Source organism: Hippoglossus stenolepis, chromosome 2, assembly GCF_022539355.2.
Source record: "Hippoglossus stenolepis isolate QCI-W04-F060 chromosome 2, HSTE1.2, whole genome shotgun sequence".
Taxonomy (NCBI): Eukaryota; Metazoa; Chordata; class Actinopteri; order Pleuronectiformes; family Pleuronectidae; genus Hippoglossus; species Hippoglossus stenolepis.
Genome location: NC_061484.1, coordinates 4294732 through 4316840, shown reverse-complemented (window position 1 = coordinate 4316840; position 22109 = coordinate 4294732). Strand labels below are relative to the sequence as shown.

The 22109-nt window shown below is 42.4% G+C and overlaps 1 protein-coding gene across 2 annotated transcripts in view; it reads right to left on the bottom strand.

Moving 5' to 3' along the window:
* The window catches only part of LOC118120028 (E3 ubiquitin/ISG15 ligase TRIM25), a 37907-nt gene that overhangs the window by 13294 nt on the left and 2504 nt on the right, over positions 1-22109 (bottom strand). The window contains exons 4-7 of one of the 2 annotated variants that reach the window (XR_007034819.1): positions 20909-21142; positions 19157-19325; positions 3422-3481; positions 1030-3329 (exon numbers count right to left, since the gene is read on the bottom strand). Coding sequence is in view for 1 of the 2 variants with exons in the window: in XM_047343005.1 (XP_047198961.1) it covers positions 2803-3329; positions 3422-3481; positions 19157-19325; positions 20909-21142 (990 nt within the window). In the remaining variant the exon portion in view is untranslated. Of the gene's footprint in view, positions 1-679; positions 3330-3421; positions 3482-19156; positions 19326-20908; positions 21143-22109 lie in introns of those variants that run through there. The other variant, XM_047343005.1, reaches the window with a different exon arrangement.

The following is a 22109-nucleotide window of genomic DNA, read 5'->3' as shown; positions in this document are numbered from 1 at the left end:
AGAAGAAACATTCACAAGAATAGCATACGGATGGTAGAACAAGAACAAAAAAAAATTGGACTCATCAGACTCCACCTACTGCTAGAAATGCAATTTGGAAGAATCCAAAGCTATTTCTAAACCACCAATAAGAGCCAGGTGGAGTTTCTCCATGTTGTTGTTTTTGTTGCTGTGGTTACCTGCCTGCTCTGCAGTGTAAGGAGTGGAAAGGGGAGGAGGGGCTTTGGAGACTGTGTGGGAGGGGCCTGTACGTTGTATCTGTCATCTAATTCCAGAAATCTCTGAATGTGGCTTGCCTATCTTGACAACTGTTAAACTTATTGTCTTCACACTTGGCATGTGTATTGTTAACGGCTCGAGGAAGTGCAGTGTCGTACAGTATGAATACACTTTGAATAAACGGACAACCAGCGCTCTGTAGCAGTGATGGCTCAGTCTCAAACACAGCTACAACTGATTCTCCAATTTGGGGTTTTGTGTGCCGAGTTGAATTCCACTGAACTTTGAATTAACAGGTTAACAGCTCTCTGTGCAGCAGCTTCAGAGTCCTGCAGCTGGTCTTTATGCCGTAGCTCAATTACTGCAGGTCACTTTTACAGTTTCAGAAAGAAAACTGCTGCCAGCATCACCACAGGCCAAACAGACGATTACAAACAGACAGGTTTAGAAAGGACACTGCTCCAGTTCTAGATGGTTTTTATTTAAATTACAGTAGGTAGCCACAAAGTACCAGGAGCTCTGATTACAGATACTTTGTCGCACACTGCTTCAACTGATCATTTCTGTGAATGGTATATTTCTTCGACTGAATATTGATGATGTCATCTGTAGATAAGAAAGGAGCAAAACATATTTCCTAAAATGTAGGTCTGTTTCTTAAATCACTTTATTACAGAGAAAAGACCATGTTAGAGAGAAAAGAACATTTATTAATTTGTAACAAAAATGTTAATGAAAGTAAATGTGATATATCATTTACATGTCATATACACAACTATATTTACTCTGATATGACTGTAGTTCATGAACCTGGACTTAACATTTTACCCGTTTCACAGACAGCGAGCACAGGGAAATTAAACATACAAGGATTACAGACAGGCCGATTCACTGTCCACTCAAACTGTGTGCTGTCTAAAGTTAAGTCCAGTACACTGGGACACATGTTGCAAACAAACAAACATAAGCCCCTCGATTCCCCTGATCCCCGACACCCATGCAATGCATATTATTTTAGCTTGGTCCGAAGTGTCAACACAATATGAGGAGTTGAGTAAAGCTGTGGTAAAGCTCTCCATAGGTTGTCAAAGCCATCTGTACCATTGTGAAGACATGCCACAGCAAACAGTGCAGTGAGGCATGGAGCCTTTAATGTCGGCAGGTGACCCAATAAATAAAGGTCCATACCTGAAGTGCACTGGCACAATGCTCACAGATCTTTTCAATTGACCAACAGTGAACTGACTGATTCACAACAGTGGCCATCATATCTGAACCTTGGCTCACTTATCAGTTCAATCAGACAATGCAGTCTTCAGCACCTATTTAGTGCAGAGAAGTTAGTACTTAGCCTGAACCATGTTCCAACCTCACTGCTCATGTGCTGCAGTAATGATGTGTATGTAGATGTCTACTGCTGATGCCAATTTTTGGTTTCACAGCATTTAGCATCAACAGGATGAACAAGCTTTGATTTCAAGTGATCCGTAGGCACAATGGCCAACCACTTTGGTGCCACAACAGGCAACAAGCCACTAAATGTCACCAGTGTTATAGGAGCCGGACACATCAGTGAAGGCTACATCTTGACCGACAGCCCCGATCAGCAAGCAGTTAAGAGATTCTCCATTTCTACCCATCCAGACTAAAACGCCATCCTGGAGTTTTCAGACTAAAACAGGCCAGCAGCGTTTCCAAACTTCTGTTTTGGCTGCTTAAACACTAGAGCAGTGTGGAAGCCAGATGTCTCCTTAACAGAGTGGAGGTGTTTTCAAACAACAACATAGTAGTATGGATGAAGCCTTTAAATCAACCCAAAACATTATTCACCAATATGAAACTTAGACTGCCTCAGTCCAAAACTATCAATCCTTTCACCTGCAGACTTAATTTCACAACACTGGACTGACATGTGTGATGAATTCACTTCTTTATTCATCACCACTCTACAGTGTGTAATATTTAGTCTTCAGGGTTAACACAGGCACAAGCACGCTGTACAGCAAGTGCACAGGAAGTTGTGTGTGTTCTGTTAAAGTTGTAAGAAACACTTAAGTGCATTAGTCACCTTGGACGCAGGACATGCAAGTTATACTGATCCAATCTGATGTTTCTTAAACCGAAAAAGACAGACGCTCTGCTAGTTTAGAACCACAACTTCAGCTGGTGTAGGGTATGGTAACAGCTAATGACTTCAGCTATGGCATGCTATTGACTCCACACATCCATATCAGTTGTGACACTCCAAGTTCTGTAAACTACTGGAGAGTTACCACAACCATATATTCCTGTATTTCATTTGTTGAATGCAGAGCTAACCACAGTGTGTAGAGAGTGGTATGAGTGAGGCTAATCATCCTGAAACCTCACAATCACTTAAAGAATAACATTTCTCAATGGTTCTACTTTTAAGTTTGGAGGCTATTGAAGCATGTCGGCCTCTTACATTTGTTAATTATCAATTTTCTTTAACATACATTTATAGACAAACTGTTTAACGTAACTATTGTGATATTAATTTCAGTAATGACATCAAGGGGCTGATTGTGTGTGTGTGTAATTATGACAATATACTCCACATCCCTACAGCTTGCACAAAGTAATGGATGAACCACTGGAGAACATCCAGAAAGCTGGATACACTGCTTCAGCAAAAGGTAAGTCAAACGTGTGGAAGGGATATGCCCTGTCTGCCACGTTGAAGAATGTAGCCTTGCCCCCCTCACAATCTAACAGCACACCTACGAGCTTTGGATTGGGATCGCACAGCACGGTTTCATGGCTGTTATGCCAAGCGGACAGCTTGACGTTAAACCATTCGACACACCAGGACTGGGCGTTGCGGCCCAGGCGACTGGTGGGACCTTTACGGTCAATGCTGCTGTAAGCCAAGCCAATGCCGATAAAGTTGTTGCAGCTCAGTCGGACTTCCCAGTAGTGGCGCCCGCTCGAGAAACCCTTGGAGGCGAGTACTTGGGAGCAGACGACGAAACGTTGAGAGCAGTTGGGGTAGTTTGCTTGCTCATCTGTCACAGAGGCCTTAGTAAACTCCTCAGTCAGCGTGATGCGTTTGTGGACAGTCTTGCGGTCCAGTGTGAGTACTGAAGCATCTAAAAAGAAACAAAAGAAAGAACATTCAACCAACAAATAAGGTTGCTGCTGTCATATGACAGAAACATACTTACTACATTCATAAACTTACATTTCAGAAGTTCACTTCTTTTTTCTGCACATGCAAGGTTTGCGGGAATGTCTGAAGTTTCTACATTAGAGGAAGACAAAAATGTATTCGTTTTAGAATAATCACCTTGCAGTTACAAAGTTACAATCAAAAATACAACATTTCCATTTGAAAATGCATCAACTTTAATACAGATACATCTGGCGTCCAAATTACTGCAGAATTTTAGTCGTTAAAACGGAGAAGTTTGAAAACTCTGCGGCTGCATTTTACTCTTGACGAGCAGAAACTGAGATGTTTGGAAACTATGACGGAAAACTCACAACCGCATGCTGATTGGGTATTTTCGTCCATGTCTTTTGGGCAAGATACTCAACCCCAAATGGCCTCATAGTGAAAGTGCTGCACATAGATGCACTGTATGAATGTAAAACTGTACTGAAAAGCCCTTCAAGTGGTCATCAGGACCAGAAACCAGGACACACCCAATAACTTTGACATTGATTGGATGAGCAGTTGTTGAGTAAATTCAAATTTAAGTGGACACATTTCTGAACTTTTTATATAATAAATATCTACAATATTTACTCCAAAATAAACTACAACTGTTTTGATTAAAGCAATGTCAGTGTTAATTTCTGCAACCAAATTGTACACAACTGATTTCAGTATACTTTCTTAATGCATCTTCCAACTGTTAAAATGCATATTCACCTGGTTTAATTTAGTTACAGTCTGACTCACAGGCTGTTTAAACAGGCTCAGCCAGGTGCTCCTTTAAGGTCGGGCAGCAAAGGCTTGCCATTATCACCTTCTTGGAGTCCAGGTGGGATCTGAGGTGTAAGGGCCAGAGTTAGCAGCTGCAGGCAGGTTACATGACACCTGTGAGGAGAGGAACACAATGTGGTTTTCTTGATGGACCCTAGCTTTTCTCCAAAAGGGTCAAGATTAAGCTATAGCTATTATATATAATGTGGAAAATGACCCAGGCCTGAGTTGAATTCATACACACAAACAATATATGAAACTGACAAGTTTCTTCAGTTGTTTATTATGAACTCCGGATAATGTCTGCAATAACGGGGTCTGCTTTTTCTACGGAGTTTGCCTTTACACAAAGAATGCAGTAGATTCTGCATCTATACGCATTCACAAAAAATCTACAGAGCATTAAGGTGAGGGTGCAGTAGGCCCAGGCAGGATTTCATGTATTTAGTTCGCTGCAGAAATCTGTGAAGATCTCGATTTGTTACTTATTTCTGATTTGATTCACTCTATTAAGGTAGGCCTCTGCGATAACACATTTTGTTGGATGATACATTGTCACAGAAATTGTGATAAATGGTATTAGTGTGTGTGTGTAAACCCACACTCCTGTCTGAGGAGTCTGGGAGCATATAAGCACAAAATTCCCGCTACTCCGGTATTTCTATATGATGTCCTATAATGGCGATTCTTTCTTTTAAACAGTCAGGAGCCCTGAGTAACTGAGTCACCATAGCAATGTGTGTATCATGTTGCCTTCACTGTCCTTGTTCGGTGAGAGGAAGTTTGGCATTTTAGAATACAGTGCAAGTGAAGGACTATAACTACTTGCCAGAAGGCCTCTCCTCAACTCTTTGTTGACTCCTATTCATTGTTTCTCTGCTATCCTGGCTAGTTCTATCCTTTTTGGGCTTTTGTTTTGCAATGCATTCTGTTTCCTGAGTTATATTTCTTTTGCATTATGATGAGGACCTTAATGATTTTTTTCTCTTTTGTGGACATTTTCCATAGAATGAGCTGAGCTGCCTAAAGACATTTTTCCCTTTGGATTTACCTTATTGATATTTAAGTGGACATTTATTTATTTTCAGACCCTAAGTTTGGGGGAGGGTTCTAATAAATTTGGTGTTGCATACATTTGAGTTTCTGTTTAATACTTTACAAAGGCTGGGTTTAAAGACTCTGACAACAACATTTTCTCACTTAACCAGGCCTTGATAAATAGTGTCACAATAGCTCCTGAATTGTTTTAGTAATAAGATCAACATAAGCCCGATTGTTACAGTGTGATCGCCTAACCTGCAAGAAGGGTTTTCAGTGTTTCATACTGACTAAGCAGATTGTTGATATATTCTTTAGACCCACTCATGTGGTCGATGTTCTCAGCTTAATTTCTTCATGAGAAGCTTCAATTTGGTTTCACCAGTCTCCACCTCCTCGATCCACTGCATTCAGAGTAATGCTCTCTTGAGTCAACAAGCTGCATCTTGATACTCGACTACCAACGCTTCTTGTTGGCGGCTGGGACCTTGAGGGACCAAGATAGCATTCCTATGAACAGATCAGTATGAAAGGGCAAAACAGCAGTCAGACAAAATAAGGGGAATGCATATTCCATATTCTGTTACTTTAAACATGGAGATACCGGCTGAATTACTAATAATGGCATCTCTCAAGTAAGGCTGCAGCATGTGGAAGAGTCATCAAGCTCATGTTTATAGTATGACATTATTGCAATAACTCCTGAAAAGAAACTGTGACGCTTCTTGCACTTAGCAGTTGTAGTATTTATATACCTATTTCAAACATCGTAATCACAGGCAAGGTTATTTATAAAGTGGTTATTAGTCAAATCTATAACTACTTGAAGACACACATGGTTTTTGCTAATACCACATTCACTGAAACTGTAATACTCCAATACTTACTATTTTAATACTAAGAATACTTTGTATTACATTACATTTAGCTGATGCTTTTATCCAAAGCGACTTACAATAAGTGCATCTAAACCATGAGGGTACAAACTCCAGAACAACAAGAATCAAGAAAGTACTATTTCTTCAAAAGCCAAACTACAAAGCCTATAAGTAAGTGTCATTTAAGTGCTACTAAATTGTTAGTTTGAAAATTGTATTCAAGGTATAGTTGAAGAGTGTGGTTTTTAGTTTGCAAGTGGAAGATGTAAACTTCTGATGTCCGGATGTCCATGGGGAGCTCATTCCACCATTTAGAGCCAGACAGCAAACTTCCATTTGGGACCAAGGACAGAAGGTTGGAACTTGGTGCCTACCTACCTGGAGCATTTAAGACTTCAACTCCATGCTAACACCCTGTGTTATTATGAATAGAGATTTTAATTACATTTTTTGACATTTCAAAACTATATAAAGTGAGAGCTTTTAAAGCCTAAAAGAGACATTTGGAAACTTATTCATGCATTTTATGCTCCAGACTTAACATTACAATGCTCTTCACTGGCCTCCCAAAAGACCAATAGACAGCTGCAACTGATTTAGAATGTTGTTTGGTTAGAGTTCTAAATAAAATAAGAGAACATATTCTCAAATTTCAGGTGTGTTCACTGCCTCCAGTTAGCTAGCAGGACTGTGTTCATAAGTCTTACTTATTTACCAAAAGACATGAAGGGATATTGTATGCCCATTTTACCACAAGTTGATATGGTTCCTTGGGGTCTTAATGAAATGTCTGTAACATACTTTGGTCAAAATACCACAAGGATCATTTCCAAACACACCTCTTTTTACCCTGTCTAAAACAGCCCTCCACAGAGTGACTGCTGAGTGCCTGTTCCTTTAATGCTAATGAGCCAGCTCCCCCTCCCCTCTCCCCCATGATTTTAAACGATATAAATTACATATTTTATATGATATAAATTATCAAATATGCATCCTATACTTTGTATTCCCTTCTGCTGTCCTGGAGTTTTAACTTTCCCAATCACATAATTAACGTCCCCCTCTGCCCATCCACTACAAGCACACAAGCAGACAGACAGAGAGAGAAAGAGAGGTGGGGGCTATGAAGACCATCATTTACCCCCGACCCCGACATTCAACGGTACAACAACAAGCGGAGAAAGCAGAATCGCGGGCTGACCTTATATATACAGTCTATGGGGCTGACCATGGAGAAATGTCAGTCCAGAACAGCCAGGCGGTTGCGTGCTGGAGAACGGGCGCTGGCGCTGTTCGCAGCTCACAAGGCCCGTAACCCGCGACCCAGTGGGGGATGAGGTGGGGGTGGGCTACACATGTAGGAGACTTCCAGGATTGTGACGACACAGTACACAGGAAGCTCATTCCAGTCACTCAAGCATGACGTTTCTGACTTAGAGGAACCATTACAAAACGCGCGAGTGTTTTTTTTCCTGAGTTTTGGGGTTGGTAGACATGCCAGATACCCACATTAACGTGTAGAAGCACTAACAAAGTGGAATTTTCATGATATGTCCCCTTTAAATGCTCAGGGCCCAACCGCCGTTCCTAAAATATTCGATGTTTATAAACCTAAAAAGGTCTCTCAGACCAGCAGGAGCTAGTCAGCTAGAGTTGAAACAAAATGGGGTAATATTGCATTAGGAATGTGCTGCCCCCTGCTGGAACAGCTCCCAGTTGATATCAAATCTGCCCCCAAGCATAACCTGCTTTAAAAAAGGTGTACTCAAACACAGCTCTATTTTCCAGTGCCTTCAATTAACTCACCCAATTACGTACTTAAATTCATACATTATATGTTTTATCATTTGTTCTTTTGTTGCAATGTTTTTATGTTTTACAACTTTGAATGTTTTCTTAAGCTTGATCTGTACTTTTATTTCCTTTAAAGTGCATTGAATGACTCTGTTTATGATAATTCTGAATATTGTTTACAGATGCTTATTTTGGGAAATATAACATTTAAGAAATTTAAAGTATAACAAACTTACTATATTTAACTTGCAAAAACTTGCTGAAAAGATGTGTTTCATCAACAAAGAATTTTAGCAAGATGAAATATAGTCTATATATAACCCTTGTGTTGTCCCTGCTTCCCCCGGCTGTTGGCCCCCTCACATAGCCCACCCCATATTAGGACGCACACGTAGCGCAATAGACACGTGAGCAGCCCTTGCAGATGTATTTGTTACATGGTGAGCTCTTACAGTCCTTTTTCCTGGGGTATATCTTGACATCTCTTTTACCGCCCGAGCGGGGCTGCTGCTAAGGCTATGAGGAGGCCGAGTCCGGCCGAGAGGTCGCAGTCAACAGCCTCTGTGCGGCGGCGGCGGTGGCGGCGCTTAGCCTTCACAACTGCGGTGGACGCGTCCGTGCGGGGATGCGGCTCCGCGCGGGGATGCGTCTCACATGCTAAGAACGGAGTCACGAGCCTTCCCAGCTGCCTTAGGAACACCTCTGCTGTTCCATGGCCCGGCATCCAGTCTGGGTTGATCTCTCCAGGCACGGCGCGAGGCAGAGACGCTAGAATGTTGTGAAAGACAACCAGGGGGCCAGCGCGCCGCCATCCTCCTGCAGCTGCACGCTCTGGATCACTCCTTGTTCAGGTTGTCCACGCCACCTTGTTGCGGTTGTAGTCCAGACAATGACCGGCTCTGGCCCCTCGTGGTCGCTGGGATGTCGGCCTCAGGGGTGCCAGGCCTAGGAGCACCATGTTCCTGTTTTCTTGGGGATGTAGGACACAAGAGTGGCAGGCGTGAATGCAAACTTGGATGAGAACACTCTTCCTTTGGATCAGCGAGGCAACACTGGCCGGGAGCCTGGTTTGTTCTTCCGAACAGTGCGGACCACGGAGCTTCCTCTCCCAGGAGCTGCATTTGAGTTCGTAGGGAGGTGGAAGTAATTGTCGCACGTGACGCCACGACTGCAGTCCCTCCATTACATCGAGCACTCACCCAATCCCGGTTTCCGTCTCTAAGGCCCGTCGGCTCGTGTGTACACTTGCATCTTCCAAGCGCAGCTTGATTTCGCATCGCAGGCCACCTACGACTTGATCCTCCAGATTTCGCCGGCTTGCTGGGCATGTACTGACGGAATGGACACTGCCTAGGGAGAAAACAGGAGGAGAAGAGATGAGAGGAGATGAGATGAGGACTTGCACCAGTGAGCCCGCCATCTACATAACATAACATAACATAACATAACTAATATAACATAACAAAATAATAATATAAAAAAAAGACTAACCTCTGAACGGAACCAGTTGCTCGCCCACGGTCACTCGGGCCCCGGGGTTGTAGAGGTGCTAGAAGCCGCGACACCCACGCTGGCCCCAGACCCTCTCGGCACGGCCGCCAATTTGTCCGTGGCCTGGCCTCGCGCCTCGCCTCGCGGTCGTCAAGCGCAGCAGTCTGGTGTGTAATGTGGTGAAGAGTTTAGGGCATCGCGGACGAACACGCCCGCCGCCTCGCCCCCACAGGCTGGCGGTGCAGCCTCGCTTTGGGACCTGCACACTGGGCCAAGATCAGCAGCCTCACGTAGGCGCGCAGGTCGGTCTCGGCCCATCCTTTCCATTCGTCACCGTATTTCGATTTACCTCCCGATTCGGTCATCTCCAGGATGATGTTCTCTACCGTCGGTGTGATGAACAGGTGGAATGTCAGCTTGTGTCACCGGTGCTGTGGACGTCACAGGATCGTGGGGCCCCGGAGGACTCCCGCTTTGAGCCGCAGCAGAGGAGGAGGAAGAGGAGGAGGGAGGAGGAGGAGGAGGAGGAGAGGCCCTCCTTCGGCCATACTCGACCATGTTATTTCCCGTTTCTTGAGGGGAAGGTCTCTTCACTTAGTCCGTGGTGGTGGTGTCGCGTGGTCTTGTCCTCTCCCTTCTTCTTCTTCTCTTCAAAGGATGTACGAATCTGTAGAAGCATCACACACTGGTCAGTTCCCCGCCACCGCCGGCCGCCTCGTGAGTCGCCGCCATCGCCTCGGCCTTTCGCCATCGCCTGTCTCCGTCTCTGTCTCCGTCTCCGTCCTCTCTGTCTCTTCTCGGTCTGCTTTTCTGTCTGCTTCTCCATCTCTTGTCCGTCCGCTCGGTCTGGCTCTTTCAAGGCCCTCTTCCGGGTTCAGAGGATGGTTGCTGGGAGAATAGCTGTTGGAGAACCTGTTCTCTGGTGAAACGCCCTGATTTCGACATCGTGCCATGGTCCGTGAGAGAGTGGCAAAATTGGAGACTTATATGTGGGTCTAATGTACTCCCCTTGATTTCCCAATTAACTAGTAGGGGTCTAATGACTCCTACAGAGCACCACATAGCGCCTCTCTGGGGGTCTAAATGACCTTCCCATGACAATCGAGAATGACAATCCATTGGTCTCACTACCCCAGAGAATTGGATAATGACAATCCTTGGGTCACCTCTAACCCTAACTCCTGACTGCCAGGGCTTGCGGTTATGATCACACGAACGCACTCACGCACGCACGCACACACACACACACACACAGACACACACACACTTCCAATACTCCACCCAGAACACAAGGGTTAAAAACATACTGAGTGAGTTTTGAAGGCAACATAAACATACATAATTTGTTTAATCTATCAAAAAGATCTGACAGCATTTGCATTAGAAACAAAGACATAATGTAACTATGTACCCTTTTGGACAATAAGGACACTAAATTCCTACAACATGCAACTGTTTTTAAATAGTAAATTTCAAAAACAAACATACTTCAACATTCCCCTCCATGTCCCTCATTTTATAGCATAATGGTCTCATTATGCACAATCTTTTGTATTAAGAAACTCCAACTTGTCCTTCAGGTCCACTACAAACAGAGAAACATTATATATTGATTTGACACACAAACACAGTTCACAAAGTGTCACTTCCACTGACGGATTTTATTATTGGGTTAAGCACAAACTTCATAGTGTTAACAGAGTATCCCTTTCAGAATGTGTTTTTTTTTTCTTAAAAAGGACTAGAATGTTAATATTTGATATGAGAATTTTGAGTTCCCCCTGGAAACAAGTTGAACTGATTTCTTCAATGTTGTAACTAAACAAGCTTAACTTTATTTCAAATCAAATCAGAGTACTTGTGTTGCTGGATAACAGATAAATGAGAATTATTTAATAAGTGTTAAGGGCAGAGGAAGCCTCACTTGTTAAAATGTTGATTTGTGAATATGGGCTATATAGATAAATTTGATTAGGTTGGGTAAGGTGGTCCTCAAGGGAAAGTGAGACACACGTGACCTCTTTGAGCTTCCCTCTGCTCCTCATGAGAAGTGAAGAGGCAGCCTTTGTGGTTTTGAAAGGAGACAGAGGCTGCAGATGGGGCGGACATGCTAGCTGCAGAAGAGATCCATCAGCTTGTGGTGGTCCGGGCACAAGTGCTCCAACAGGTCCTCACTGCCCACCAGCTGGTGGAGACGGAACACCGGGGTTCTCCTGGTGAGGACGCAGGTGCTCCTCGCAGAAAGAGAGGCCAGTGCAGGTGAGGCAGGTGCTGGCCGCCTCTGCTTCCATACAGGTGTCACAGCGTATGACAGCCTCTTCCTTGGTCTCTTCCTGGTTCCATCTCTGCTAACATGCTCACCTCGCTCCTGACCCTCCTCAGGTTTAAGGTCCCCACCACGGTGCTGAGGACTGTGTTTTTCTTCAGCCTCCGGGCTTGGTGTGAAGAGGGTCCCACACTGGGGACATCTGTAGGGTCTGTCCAGGTGGTGAGCAGGCAGCCCCAGAAGCAGTCCGGGCAGGATGGTCACTGGACATTCAAAGGGGCTGAGAGCAGATGCTGCAGGTCAGCTCATCCTCCAGACTCATGAGAGACAAGTCACACTGGCTCCAGCGTGCCATGACGAGAGCTCAGAGCCGCTGCAGGGAGAAACGAAACTTAGAAGAGTGTGTGTGTGTGTGTGTGTGTGTGTGTGTGTGTGTGTGTGTGATAAATAGTACGCTACTTTATATGGTCACAGATAAAGCAGTAATTTAGTTACTGATAGCCACGACTCGTAAACGTCTCATGATATTATTCCTACTGTATTCTCTTCCAGTTCTTCATAGGGTAGTAGGGAACACTTTTACTATCCACATCATGGAGAAATGGTCACGTGATCACAGAGAGCATTAGACATCTGACAGACGAGCAGCAAGAATTCAAACTAACATCCTGTAAAATTCCCAATGACTATTTCGCATTGTAAAAGAAAGCATATGTAGTCAGGTAGGTGTCCATTAATACTGTATCTTCAGAGACGATCAAATGAGTAATCCATGTTTTAAAAAGAACAACTTCTGTTATTGACACCAGGCATACTTTCCTCTACACGGACACGATCATTTAAAAAGTAAATACTTATTCCTCTAACCTTCACTTGGCTTACCTTTAGTGCTAGCGGATCACTTCCACCTCATTGGTACATGTAGTCAGGTAGTCAGCAGGCGAATTAGATTTAGACCATACTGATAAAAACTCTGTGTGGGCAATTGTCTGTTAAGAAAACACTCTACATGAAAGACCAGTTAATCTGGGGACGTCTGTTTGTTCAATTGGGAACAATAGCTGTGTTAAGTTCAGGGTTAGATTTAGGTTAAGGTAGACTTAACTTAACCTTTAACCTCGACCTGGTAGAGGTTCGGGGTAGGATAGTGAGAGGACCTGCTCCTGATGTAAATTATTGTATTGAAAATATGTTTTTAAATATAAAGGGCTCAAGTTAAAGAAAACTTCAATTCGTACAATTTAGGTCATTACACGTGATGATACAAACATCAGCTGGGATTATTTTATATTCCATTTCTGAAAATACATTCACCTTCCAACGGCATACTGGCCTTTTAAAGGTGCAGAAGAAACATTCACAAGAATAGTATACGGATGGTAGAACAAGAACAAAAAAATGGACTCATCAGATCTACCCACGGTTAGAAATGCAATTTGGAAGAATCCAAAGCTATTTCTAAACCATACCAATAAGAGCCAGGTGGAGTTTCTCCATGTTGTTGTTTTGTTGCTGTGGTTACCTGCCTGCTCCAGTGCAAGGAGTGGAAAGGAGGAGGGGCTTGGAGACTGTGTGGGAGGGCCTGTAATGTTGTATCTGTCATCTAATCCAGAAATCTCTGAATGTGGCTTGCCTATCTTGACAACTGTTAAACTTTATTGTCTTCTACACTTGGCATGTGTAATTGTTAACGGCTCGAGGTGCTATGTCGTACAGTATGAATACACTTTGGAATAAACGGACAACCAGCGCTCTGTAGCAGTGATGGCTCAACTTCAAAACACAGCTGCAACTGATTCAACTTGGGGCTTTGTGCATGAGTTGAATTCCAATTGAACTTTGAATTAACAGGTTAATATTTCAGCAGCAGCTTCAGAGTCCTGCAGCTGGTCTTTATGCCGCAGCTCAATTACTGCAGTCACTTTACAGCTCCAGAAAGAAAACTGCTGCCAGCATCACCACAGGCCAAACAGACGATTACAAACAGACAGGTTTAGAAAGGACACTGCTCCAGTTCTAGATGGTTTTATTTAAATTACAGTAGGTAGCCACAAAGTACCAGGAGCTCTGATTACAGATACTTTGTCGCACACTGCTTCAACTGATCATTTCTGTGAATGGTATATTTCTTCACTGAATATTGATGATGTCATCTGTAGATAAGAAAGGAGCAAACATATTTCTAAAATGTAGGTCTGTTTCTTAAATCACTTTATTACAGAGAAAGACCATGTTAGAGAGAAAAGAACATTTATTAATTTGTAACAAAAATGTTAATGAAAGTAAATGTGATACAATTCCTTTTTTGCATTTTAAGACTGTCATATACACAACTATATTTACTCTAACTCCTGTTGGGTCGACTTAATCAAATCACCACAGATATGACTGTAGTTCATGAACCTGGACTTAACATTTTACCCGTTTCACAGACAGCGAGCACAGGGAAATTAAACATACAAGGATTACAGACAGGCCGATTCACTGTCCACTCAAACTGTGTGCTGTCTAAAGTTAAGTCCAGTATACTGACACATGTTGCAAACAAACAAACATATTCTCGATTCCCCTGATCCCGACACCCATGCAATGCATATTATTTTAGCTTATCCGGGCGTCAACAATATGAGGACTTATAAGCTGTGGTAAAGCTCTCCCATAGGTTGTCGTGTCATCTGTACCATTGTGAAGACATGCCACAGCAAAGGAGTGCAGTGAGGCATGGAGCTTTAATGTCGGTGCAGGTGACCTAATAAATAAAGGTCTATACCTGAAGTGCACTGGCACAATGCTCATGAGATCTTTTCAATTGACTAACAGTGAACTGACTGATTCACAACAGTGGCCATCAAGTATCTGGAACCTTGGCTCACTTATCAGTTCAATCAGACAATGCAGTCTTCAGCACCTATTTAGTGCAGAGAAGTTAGTACTTAGCCTGGAACCATGTTCCAACCTCACTGCTCATGTGCTGCAGTAATGATGTGTATGTAGATGTCTACTGCTGATGCCAATTTTGGTTTCACAGCATTTAGCATCAACAGGATGAAATTTCACAAGCTTTTGATTTCAAGTGATCCAGAGGCACAATACAACCACTTTGGTGCCACAACAGGCAAATAAGCCACTAAATGTCACTTGCGTGCTATAGGAGCTGACACATCAGTGAAGGCTACATCTTGACCGACAGCCCGATCAGCAAGCAGTTAAGAGATTCTCCATTTCTACCCATCCAGACCAAAACGCCATCCTGAGTTTTCAGACTAAAACAGTCAGCAGCTTCCAAACTTCTGCTTTTGGCTGCTTAAACACTAGAGCAGTGTGGAAGCCAGATGTCTCCTTAACAGAGTGGAGGTGTTTTCAAACAACAACATAGTAGTATGGATGAAGCCTTTAAATCAACCCAAAACATTATTCACCCATATGAAACTGAATGTCTTACCACCTCCCTGCCACATAACGAAAAGCCAAGAGAGCATTCTGACGTGCTTACCACAAAACAGTATAGCATTTAATTTCCATGGAGTAAACCACATCCAAAGTTTAAATCTAAACAAGGACCATTGCTGATTATCCCCTCCTCTCTCTCTCTCTCTCATTATTACCTAAATCAAACTCCACCAATGAAGGGAACCTGACATTAAAACAATTGAAAACCATAGGAGAGCTGTCAGAATGTAAAAACCAGAGTCTATGTGACTTCTGGTCTCATCAACCAAACAAGTCAGAGAGTTGAAGACGTGGGCAGATAGAGCCAGGGGATACAATATATCCACAACACATCTTAACTTTAACTTACCGGCTACGATGAAAAAAAAAAAATATATGAAAATCAACCACTTCAATATGCTGTCTGTAGATGGCTTGGGTACATCGGATCGCATCACAGAAACAGCTTTTTCTATCCAGTCACATGGCAGACCTATAGAAGACATGCTCAAAAATAGAGTTGAACACACATGATGTTCTGCTTTCAGTTGAATAAATGGAATACATGAGTGACACTCCAAGTTCTGTACACATTTGTAAGAATTTGTACTGACAAGTTGTAGTCTTTATCTTTTCCTATTTTGCAGTCCACACAGATGCCATTTTCACAAACTGAATCCTTACGGTCGCTAGAAATGACTCAATATCGACTGATAGGGAAAAAAGTCAGTGTCACAAAATCTTTTGCTGCATGACCCAGACCTATAACTTAGACTGCCTCAGTCCAAAACTATCAATCCTTTCACCTGCAGACTTAATTTCACAACACTGGACTGACATGTGTGATGAATTCACTTCTTTATTCATCACCACTCTACAGTGTGTAATAATTAGTCTTCAGGGTTAACACAGGCACAAGCACGCTGTACAGCAAGTGCACAGGAAGTTGTGTGTGTTCTGTTAAAGTTGTGGGCAAACACGGCGCATTAGTCACCTTGACGCAGGACATGCAAAGTTATACTGATCCAATCTGATGTTTCAAACCGAAAAGACAGACGCTCTGCCAGTTTAGAAACCACAACTTCAGCTGGTGTAGGGTATGGTAACAGCTAATGACTTCAGCTATGGTGCATATTATTGACTTCCACACATCCATATCAGTTGTGACACTCCAAGTTCTGTAAACTACTGGAGAGTTACCACAACCATATATTCCTGTATTTCATTTGTTGAATGCAGAGCTAACTACAGTGTGTAGAGAGTGGTATGAGTGAGGGGCTAATCATCCTGAACTCACAATCACTTAAAGAATAACATTTCTCAATGGTTCTACTTTAAGCTTGGTGATATTGAATATGTCGCCTCTTTGCATTTGTTAATTATCAATTTTCTTTAACATACATTTATAGACAACCGTTTAACGAATTCATTGTGATATTAATTTCAGTAATGACATCAAGGCCGACGTGTGTGTGTAATTATGACAATATACTCCACATCCCTACAGCTTGCACAAAAGTAATGGATGAACTACTGGAGAACATCCAGAAAGCTGGATACACTGCTTCAGCAAAAGGTAAGCCGCAGGTGGAAGGGATATGCCCTGTCTGCCACGTTGAAGAATGTAGCCTTGCCTCACAATCTAAGTAACAGCACACTCTACGCGCTTTGGATTGGGATTGCACAGCACGGTTTCATGGCTGCGCCGCCGACAGCTTGACGCTAAACCATCTGACACACCAGGACTGCCGCTATGCCCAGGCGACCAGGACTTTACGTCAATGCTGCTGTAAGCTAAGCCACGCCGAGAAGTTGTTGCAGCCTGTCGACTTCCCAGTAGTGGCGCCCGCCGAGAAAACCCTTCTTGGAGGCGCAGTACTTGGGAGCAGACGACGAAACGTTGAGAGAGCAGTTGGGGTAGTTTGCTTGCTCATCTGTCACAGAGGCCTTAGTAACTCCTCAGTCAGCGTGATGCTTAGGACAGTCTTGCGGTCCAGCTGAGTGTACTGAAGCATCTAAAGAAACAAAAGAAAGAACATTCAACCAACAAATAAGGTTGTTGCTGTCATATGACAGAAAACATACTTACTACATTCATAAACTTACATTTCAGAAGTTCACTTCTTTTTCTAGCTATGCAAGGTTTGCGGGAATGTCTGAAGTTTCATGAGCCAGAGGAAGACAAAATGTATTCGCTTAGAACAATCAATTTTGCAGTTACAAAGTTATAATCAAAAATACAACATTTCCATTTGAAATGCATCAACTTTTCTACAGATACATTCAGCGCCCAAATTACTGGGTAATTTAGTCGCTTAAACGGAGAAGTTTGAAATCATATTGCATTTTACTCTTGACGAGCAGAAAACTCACAAGCGCATGCTGATTGGGTATTTTCGGCCCATGTCTTTTTAGGTAAGATACTCAACCCCAAATGGCCTCAGTGAGCGCGCGTATAGATGCACTGTATGAATGTAAAACTGTAATTGAAAAAGCCCCTTCAAGTGGTCATCAGGACCAGAAAAGCACGATATAAATACAGACCATTTACCATATGTGCATTTTCAGGCCTGTTGGTATGTAACGTAGCAGTATAGATATAGCCTTAGACTACTTTCATGAATGACTGACCTTGACCACCAAAATCAAATCTTCTGTAAGCGAATATATCTCCCAAATTTTGGGGTTGGTGGTTCTAAATGGGCCTAGTTTGTAACAACTTTCCTAACTTAGCTCCACTACTAACTGTCACAGCTCAGATCAGCGTGAAGGCACAAAATATGAGGGTATGCAGATTGAAGTGAGTTAAGTCTCAGTTCACAGGCTCAAGGCTATATTAGCATACTAGTATCACATACTCAAATCTCAGACGGAATTCTTGGCAGTCGGGTTGCTGTGTGGGTAACGCAAGCAAGTGTTTTTCACAAGGATAATAAACTGTATCCGGTTCTACCGCTTCAATTTTGATCCTTCATCAACTTCCATCATGGGTCCAAAGGTCATAGGAATGCAACGGAAGTCGGTGGAGAATATTTTAGGAAAAAAACAAAAGAAAGAAAATACAAATGCCATCTCCAGATGCTACTGTTGATGTGTATTGTGATGTGTTTGTATTCAGTGTAGATGGTGTCTACCTGTTTTCTGATTGGGTTGAAAAACAGGAGGACAACCTGGGGCTCTCCCACCAAACTCGGCGAAAGGATTATATCCCACCAGGTCTTCAGTGGATTGAGGTTTTTTGGTTTGTTCTGAAGCAGAAAAAAAAAGTTGTCTTCAAAAAAGCATTACAACCTTCAAGGACATGATATTTCTTTTCTTTGTGTGAATTAGATGTAAATTAAGTAGGTGTACCTAATAATCTAGTTTCTCAGTTTATGAGTCAAAAGAACTTTTTTCATTGAAGGCTTCTTTCTTGGGCCTGCTTTTAGGCTGTGACCTGGATCTGGACTTGGGTACTCTGGGATATCCCGGATGTCCTAGAGGCTCTGAAATAGGAAGAGAAAGAGCTAGATGAAAGTGCATTTTGTTCTTGAACCAGTTGTCTCCAGTTAAACTCTGACACGTATGATCAGTAAAATGTGCCGGAAAGATGAACATGCCAGGTTCCTTGGAAGTTTCCAAGGGAAGAGATGAAAACCCTGAGGCAGAAGCTGCTGTTGTACCTGAGAACATGTGAGATCATTTTCATTATGATTGTCTTTTACTTTATTTGTCTCCACGTGACTTCAAACAGCTACCCTGATATCCAACCCCCACACAATTTGTCCAATTTAAGGAACTAGTGTGCTTTTGTAGATAAAAAGAGTTAATCTGCTCTTCTAATAATAAAAATAAACTTCACAATTGTCACTGCACATAACACACCCAACAACTTTGACATTGATTGGATGAGCAGTTGTTGAGTAAATTAAAATTTAAGTGGACACATTTCTGAACTTTTTATATAATAAATATCTACAATATTTACTCCAAAATAAACTACAATTGTTTTGATTAAAGCAATGTCAGTGTTAATTTCTGCAACCAAATTGTACACAACTGATTTCAGTATACTTTCTTAATGCATCTTCCAACTGTTAAATGCATATTCACCTGGTTTAATCAGCTGCAGTCTGGACTCAACAGGCTGTTTAAACAGCTCAGTCAGGTGCTCCTTTAAGGTCACAGCAAAGGCCTCGCTGGCTATCACCTTCTTGGAGTCCAGGTGGATTCGAGGGGTGTAAGGGTCAGAGTTAGCAGCTGCAGGCAGGTTACATGACACCTGTGAGGAGAGGAACACAATGTGGTTTTCTTTGATGGACCCTAGCTTTTCTCCAAAAGGGTCAAGATTAAGCTATATTATTATATAATGTGGAAAATGACCCAGGCCTGGGTTGGAATTCATACACACAACAATATATGAAACTGACAAGAGTTTCTTCAGATGTTTGACATGAACTCCGGATAATGTCTGCACAACGGGGTCTGCTTTTTCTACGGAGTTTGCCTTTTACACAAAGAATGCAGTAGATTCTCCATTCATACGCATTCACAAAAATCTACAGAGCATTAAGGTGAGGGGTGGGGCAGTAGGCCTAGGCAGGATTTCATGTATTTAGTCTGCTGCAGAAATCACATGCCTCCGGAGAAAGTACAGAGGAACTGCAGAGCCCAGTGCATTTCTGAAAGCAGCTTATGCCCCTCCTTCCCCTCCCTTTAGAGCACATCCTTCTGAGGACCACCGGGGCCTGGCACCTCTGACGGCCAACCCTTGTATTTGGGCATTCTAGCTCTTTTGCCCTGACTGAACCTCATCTGTACAGCCTCCTTGGCATCAAACTCCTCAGAGCAACTTATTCTAATCAGGTCCTCCACTGTGTCCACATGCAGGGACCCTCTGACATCAGATTTCTACCTCATCTGTGCTGGGACTCCTGTCATGTATAAGTAGGTGCTGATTACGGCTGGGTATCGCCACTGATTTCACAAATTGATTTGATTCAGATTCACAAGATCTCGATTTGTTACGATTTCTGATTTGATTCACTCATTAAGGTAGGCCTCTCATGATAACACATTTTGTTGGATGATACATTGTCACAGAAATTGTGATAAATGGTATTAGTGTGTGTGTGTAAACTCCACACCCTGTCTGAGGAGTCTGGGAGCATATACACAAATTCTCGCTCACTCCGGGTATTTCATATGATGTCCTATACGATGATTCTTTCTTTTAAACAGTCAGGAGCCCTGAGTAACTTGAGTCACCCATAGCAATGTGTGGCTATCATGTTGGCTTTCACTGTCCTTGTTCGGTGTGAGAGGAAGTTTCTAAGTATTTTAGAATACAGTGCGAGTGAAGGACCATAACCACTAAGCAGAAGGCTTTCCCCCCCCCCCTCAACTCTTTGTTGGACTCCTATTCATTGTTTCTCTGCCATCCTGGCGAGTTCTATCCTTTTTGGGCTTTTTGTTTTTGCAATGCATTCCGTTTCCTGAGTTATATTTTTGCATTATGAAGGGAGGACCTTTAATGATTTTTTCTCTTTTTGTGGACATTTTCCATAGACTGAGCGAGCTGCCTAAAGACATTTTTCCCCTTTGGATTTACCTTATTGATATTTAAGTGGACATTTATTTATTTTCTGTGACCCTAAGTTTGGGGGAGGGTTCTAATTAAATTTGGTGTTGGCATACATTTGAGTTTCTGTTTAATACTTTACAGTTAGCTGGGTTTAAAGACCCCTGAACACAACATTTTCTCACTTAACCAGGCCTTGATAAATAGTGTCACAATAGCTCCTGAATTGTTTTAGCAACAAGACTTAAAACTTAAGCTGATTGTTACAGTGTGGATCGTCTAACCTGCAAGAAGGCCAGTGTTTGCGACTGACTAAGCAGATTGTTGATATATTCTTTAGACCCACTCATGTGGTCGATGTTCTCAGCGAACTTCTTCATGAGAAGCTTCAATTTGGTTTCACCAGTCTCCACCTCTCGATCCACTGCATTCAGAGCAATGCTCTCCTCTTGAGTCAACAAGTCGTGCATCTCTTGATACTCGACTACCAACGCTTTCTTCTTGTTGGCAGCTGAGACCTTGAGGGGACCAAGATAGTATTCATGAACAGATCAGTAAGGGTTAGGGTTAGGTCAAAACAGGTCAAAACAGCAGTCAGACAAAATAAGGGGAATGCATATTCCATATTCTTATAATTTAAGCATGTGAGATACCGAGTTGAATTACTAATAATGGTATCTCTCAAGTAAGGCGCAGTATGTGTGAAGAGTCATCAAGCTCATGTTTATAGTATGTATATTATTGCAATAACTCCTGAAAAGAAACCAGGACGCTTCTGCACTTACAGTTGTAGTATTTACAGGCCTATTTCAAACATCGCAATCACAGGCAAGTTTATTTAGAAAGTGGTTATTAGCCAAATCTATAACTACTTGAAGACACATGGTTTTTGTTAATACCACATTCACTGAAACTGTAATACTCCAATACTTACTATTTTTAGTACTAAAAATACTTTTACATTACATTACATTTAGCTGATGCTTTTATCCAAAGCGACTTACAATAAGTGCATTCAACCATGAGGGTACAAACCCAGAACAACAAGAATCAAGAAAGTACTATTTCTTCAAAAAAGCCAAACTACAAAGTTCTATAAGTAAGTGTCATTTAAGTGCTACTAAATTGTTAGTTTAAAAATTGTATTCAAGGTATAGTCGGAAGAGGTGTGTTTTTAGTTTGCGGCGGAAGATGTGTAAACTTTCTGATGTCCGGATGTCAATGGGGAGCTCATTCCACCATTTAGGAGCCAGGACAGCAAACTTCCATTTGGGACCAAGGACAGAAGGTTGGAACTTGGTGCCTACCTACTCTGGAGCATTTAAGACTTCAACCCATGCTAACAATCTCTGTGTTATTATGAATAGAGATTTTAATTACATTTTTTGACATTTCAAAACATAGCTAAAGTGAGAGCTTTTGTGTCTAAAAGAGACATTTGGAAACTTATTCATGCATTTTATGCTCCAGACTTAACATTACAAT